This window comes from Osmerus eperlanus, chromosome 6 (assembly GCF_963692335.1).
Source record: "Osmerus eperlanus chromosome 6, fOsmEpe2.1, whole genome shotgun sequence".
Lineage (NCBI taxonomy): Eukaryota > Metazoa > Chordata > Actinopteri > Osmeriformes > Osmeridae > Osmerus > Osmerus eperlanus.
In genome coordinates, this window is record NC_085023.1 from 14780443 (window position 1) to 14786392 (window position 5950).

Consider the following 5950-nt stretch of genomic DNA (forward strand, 5'->3'; position numbering starts at 1 on the left):
AGGCTGGGCACACACACACACACACACATGCAAACACAACCGTACACTGAGTGCTGTCCTCTGTTTAATTACAATTTCCCAGAGATGGGGAGATTTCCACTGTTGCGCAATCAGGGCAGATACTGTGATTGCTGCACAATGATGAATAGTCTGCATTGTGTTTCTCTGGAGATAAACAGTGACAGCATCGAATGGTATAACATCTCCCTGTGAATAATGTTTTGATAAGAACGGGGTTTTGCTCCGGATCCACATTCCACATGTATGCCCCTTTCATGTGACGAAGAAGCACGTATAACTCCTCTGTACACGCCACCTGTTCTGGGAGGTGCCATGTATTCTGTAGCTTGTTTAAGACACAGTATCAAAGATCTTTGGCAACCCTGTTACAATAACAACAGAAGATACACCAGGTACTTGAGCAGAGAAAAGCTTTATTTCAACTGCCTGATGTGGAAATGAGATAGGAGATTTGAATAAGGCTCTCAAAACAAACAAGTGTATTGTTTTATTGTCTTTAAGTATTATATGCCCACTGAGCAATCTTTTGATTCAGGTTTGACCTATGACTATGCCAGGTCCCTGGGCTCTGGGATATGAAAATAATCTCCTAAATAAACAACTGGCTCAGTAACTGTATCAATAATGATTTAACGTTATCAGCGAAGGTCATTGCAGATTACACATCATATGTCAGGGTGACTGACAATATTATTCGTGTGATCGTCTTGATAAGATCAAACGAACGGTTGTGGATGATGATTGTGAGCGCCCAGATCATTCCCAATGTGGCTGCTTTCAAGCCCTTGTACAGTAGCGTTGGTAAACACAAATCCGCTCACTTCTTATTTCATTGGGAAGGCTGCCACTGATTTGATGGTCCTTCTGGGACGGAGACTTTCAAACTATTCAAGGTTACTATGTTGGTTGTGTTCCACAGTTTTGCAGAGTTGGATCCCAATAAGGGTAACCACAAGTGCACGCACAGATACACAGACAAATACACACGTACACCCCTGGCCAGGACACATGCCTGTGGCCTGTGGGAGTGTGTGGTTGGCCTAATGACGAGTGGTTGGTCACACACACACACACAGATTCCAGGACCCCCTCAGAAATGACTTGGATGCCATAACAGCATAAAGATGACAAATGGATTTAAATAAGGGTTATATAAACCCAATTCACAGTGTGAAAACACATCCCATCTATCTCACTCTGCCATACGCTGTAAAAAAAAAAAAGGTTTCTCCATTCAAGGTGGTGAGCTCTGACATGACCTTCTACTTTGCTTGTTCACGAAATCAAACTCCCATTCCAGCATGTTCCCTTTGATGTACACTGCCTGGAATGTCAACAAAAGAATCCTCCTGAGTCAGAAGACTCAGTCATTTGCTCACCCGCCATCTTGTAATCCAGACAGTCTTAATTACAGACAGCCAGGTATATGAGGTTGGATGCTCCTACATTAGAGCCCATCCTTAACACAATGCCGGGATCTGTGGCGTGCCACACCGTGCCCACCAGAATGTGAATGGAGATCTCTGGGATTGCATCATCGTAACCCCCTTTGTCGTGTTGTAGCCACAATATCTTTCTCCCATGAAGTTGCTATGTGTAGATTGAGAAAGATGAGGAAAATTAGAGGCTTAGCCTGGCTAGCAAGCTGTCTGTGTAATTAGATATTATCCAAGAACACCAAAGGCTAAGGTGGGTAAACACTCAGCATGACACCATCATGTGTTATTACTTATCCTTTGAAATATTAGTTCCGCATTTTATTTCCTGCCTGCACTGAAAATGTGTTTTCCAAATGATTGATTTAAATCATTCAAATTTGAAACTAAATGTTTTACTAGTATTCTGTTTAGAACTATTTGATTTCAGTGGGAAATATATAGAACTATGTGGTAATGTGTCATAGTCAAAACATGTTAATCAAAATGTGTTTGTGTATAGTTTGGTCTCTGATGTCCTCTCTGATTGACACAATACATCACAGCCTCAACATTTACCTAAACTAGTGTGTGTTGTGTGTGTGTGTAAGTGGGAGAAGGCATGTCTATGTGACTGAGTAAAGCATGAGCTGAATCTGGGCCAATAGGCCATGCTTCCATTCTACCGAGTTCACACAACTGGTGTAGTGATAATTACAATACTAACTCTTCCTTTCTTGGAAAGGTTGTGAGCTTGGAATGCGAAAAAAAGAACAAAAAACACATTCCTCTTTCAGTTAGTAGCTGCCTCATAGTTTTAGTTAAAAGCTGAATCGGGACTGAATACAATAAGAGACAATTCAATAATGTTATCAGACCATTGATTTTAATAAAACATCTTCACATTTTCTTTACATGTAACTTAAAAATATAGACATTTACATTACATTGTATATAACATTTTGTGTACACATTTACAATAATGGAAGAGAACCATGCAACACCAGGAGTGTATAATATTGGTGATGACGGAGTTCGATAGCTCACTTAAGTGCAACCCCCATTATAATTATAATACAGTAATTTACTGCAATAATCAAGGCTTTCATCAAGTTTCATAAAAAGAGAAACATAACAGTACTGCCATTTATGATGACATGGATTCATCGCCTGCATCCTCATTTCCGATTCTGTTTCCGATGGTGGGGAACCAGATAGTTCCAGGTCAGAACTCTGCGTCCCTCTGGGTGTATCACGTTCCTTTTGGATCTGTTCTGTTTGCTACCGTCCTGGTGGACTGTGAGTGTCAGCATGTTGGACGCTTGGCAGGTTTCAGTTGGTGGAGTCAATATCAGCAACCCCGGCAGTGTGTGTGTGTGTGATTAACTGCGTGTGTCAGCATCTGGGACATATGTGTACGTTCCAGTGCAGTGTCTACATATGTGTGTGTGTGTGTGTGTGTGTGTGGGTCAGCGTCTCTGGCAGGTGTGTAGGTTCCGGGCTTGGGTCCTGCTGACGGCGTGATCTCGTTCCCCTCTCTCTGGTCGGCAGGCGAGGCCGTCGCCACAGTCACAGCGCTGGAACAGCTCCAGGCCGTGGGAGCCTTTCCTCCGGTGGCGCGTGCACGCCTGGCCCTCCGTCAACACCGGCTTACAGATACGCGACCAGAAATGGCGGGCACAGCACAGTCCCTCTGAACAGTCTGTGGAGCGCAGGCACGTCTCCCCCTCCAGACCTGAAGGAAAGAGAGAAAGAGATTGTGAGGGAAACGGTTTACTGTTGTACCATTGTGTCAATGAGGTGTACTCCGTCACATAAACAATTGAGTCTTTCAGTCAACATGGTCATGTTGCTCCTATACCTTTGACAGAATGTACTTGATGTCCCTGTGTAGGACTTTTAGCATGGACGTCTATGGTGTGGTTGTGTCTGTTTCCCACACTGATAGTGTCCATGACATCCATCTCACCAGCCTGACACACACCTAGAGGCGCCAAACATGTTAGTCACTTCATGAGTAAAACATTTTGTTTTTTTCAAACGGGAATCACAAAACTATAAATATACAATTGAGCTGCACTTCTATATTTACTTTCTGGAACTTTCTGAACATGAGTAGGCCAAAGAGCTCACCATTAATGCAATGGTTCCCTCCGCAACACATCGAGTCCCGAGCGCATCGCTTGCGGCTCTTTCGACATGGAAGGCACGCGCCTCTAACATCGTTGCAAAATTCATCGGTCCCGCACTCGTCATCATCCGCACATGTATTTGACTGTAATGATGAAACGGAACAGAAGATAGGTGTGACTATAATGATATGAAATGCCTGGAGATGACACAAGATGTTCTATACATTTTAGGAACTGCGCACGGTTAATTGAAGACATGGGCTTACCTGTACTGTGTCTACTACCAACCTCTGGCCATCGCTACCAGATGATGGGGAACGTGGGCTCGGGCTGACCGTGTGGGCAGGATTAGGACCCCCGCCACCAGGCAAGTTTTTAATGGCGTTGGAGTTCACTAAGACCGAACCGGCGTAAGTATCCCCAACGTATCCGAGTAGCGTAAGATACAGGGCCATAAAACGACGCATTGACAGTTGAGACATGCCTGTTCCTTCTTTTCTCTCTTGGTCGGTTCAGGATGAGATGCGTAAAATCCTTTGCCTCAGGGAAGTATTCAGCAAAAATGTCCAAGTTATACTTGAATCCTCTCGCAGTTCCAAAGTGGTTGTTGCAGGGTAGTTGGAGGTCTCCTGACGCACTACACCGTGATGCTGTCTTTATACATGTGGAGTTGTTTGTATTCCCGCCCCTAGGAGTGCACAACAAAGGCGGAGGGTGGAATTTCAAAGGCGCCTAAGCTTCACTGTACGGAAATGGCAATCAATTTAGAATTGAGTTTCACAATGTTTGTCTGTAGTACTGATCAACAAGTCTGTGACTGTCCTCATAAGATTGCACACCACGTGCATTCTTATGCTACGGTTATTGGAAACATATTTTACCAGATGTTGTTTAGTGTAGTAGTCACTACATATTTTATTTTGTTTGTATATGTTATTTGTGTACTTTTTACATTCCTATGTAGCCTACGTTTTAGTTTTACTATTTTGGCGTTTCCATTTAATCACCACTATCCCAAATCCAATCCAACTTTTACGCACAACTAGAGTGGAAGGAAGTCTTTCTTAAAACAAATTATAATACTAACATTGGACGGTTGTGTGGATATTCATATTCAACATCTTAAATCGTGGTATTTTGATGTTCAACTGTAGCGTTTTGGTTTTACTTAGCGGATACAGATGAAGTTTTCTGATGGTGCGTTGACATTCCTTTGACATTCAAGTAGCCTAACAGCCCGTTGGCTGTGTGTAAACGGTGATTGAAGTTACTTTCCGTCGATTAACTACTTCATTTGATCCTTCTGATTGTAAAGGAGCAATTATCCTTTAAGTGTGCTTGATTACACTAGCGGCGGACATCAATGTAAGATATGTGGACCATTAAGGGGTGTGAAAAGTTTACCGAATTAATGGACTTCCGTGGAGAGGTCTTTCAGAGCTGACTGGCACTTCGAGATGAAAGACAACTCTGATCTCTCGTACTCTGATGATCCCTCAAACTAGGGGAATGGAATGACTTGGTTGGGGAAGAAACGACACAATTCAACTAATCCGCATTCTTTCAATTATGTGATCCGGCCCGCCTATTGTATAAACCTAAACAAAACAATCAGTGTAGATTCTAGACTAATAGTTCCTTTCAGTAGGATGCATTATGTTTTAATCGTAATAACATTTGGGAAATACTATTTGTTTCCACTGTTTTGTTATGAACACTGATTTAATCTTAAACATGTAGGCTACAGAACCAAATAGATAAGGTTTTGAAATGAACAGGTGCCTTATGCGCCAAGGTTTCACAGGAAGACAGAAAACAACCGTGGCACATGGACATCATCTGGTGGTAGAATTTGTCTTCCTATTGACAAATATAGCACTTTATCTCGTGAATTGCCATGTTTCTTTTATCTAAACGACCCACTAACTGCTAGGCTACTACTTGTAAAGTGACCGCCTTTGATGCACATTGATCTTTAATCTCACGAAGGTGTCATCTGATTGTGGACATCAGGAAAGAGTCCATTTCCGCATGGATGAAAACGTATACGTTACATACACCTTCCTTGGAGTAACAGAAAATTGTTCTTATATGCAGTAGCATTAAGGTACACTAGTAAAACTAATATTTTATACAGAATTATGCATCATTAGGATCGGTCCACGAGCCAACACGTTTGGTCGTTTGATGACGGAATGCAGACACACGGCGTCCTCTAGTGTCTGAGTGATCGTCATTACATCTCTCATGTCAGAGAGGTCCTTTCAGAGAACGCAAATCTCATTATCAAAAATGTGACCGTTAAATTGCAACAAATCTACATTTACTTTTCAGATAAATCCGAAAATGTACACATTAAAAAAGTGGTCACTATTTATTTAT

General features: G+C 42.3%; 1 protein-coding gene across 1 annotated transcript; it reads right to left on the reverse strand.

Annotated features, from left to right (window-relative positions):
* Positions 1-2305: 2305 nt before the first annotated feature.
* LOC134022889 (dickkopf-related protein 1-like) lies at positions 2306-4246 on the reverse strand. The gene is made up of 4 exons (XM_062464631.1): positions 3835-4246; positions 3570-3711; positions 3298-3420; positions 2306-3171 (listed from the first exon to the last, which is right to left on the reverse strand). Exons 1-4 carry the CDS (start codon positions 4048-4050, stop codon positions 2906-2908), a joined length of 747 nt encoding a protein of 248 aa, XP_062320615.1. The 5' UTR covers positions 4051-4246; the 3' UTR covers positions 2306-2905.
* Positions 4247-5950: the final 1704 nt, after the last annotated feature.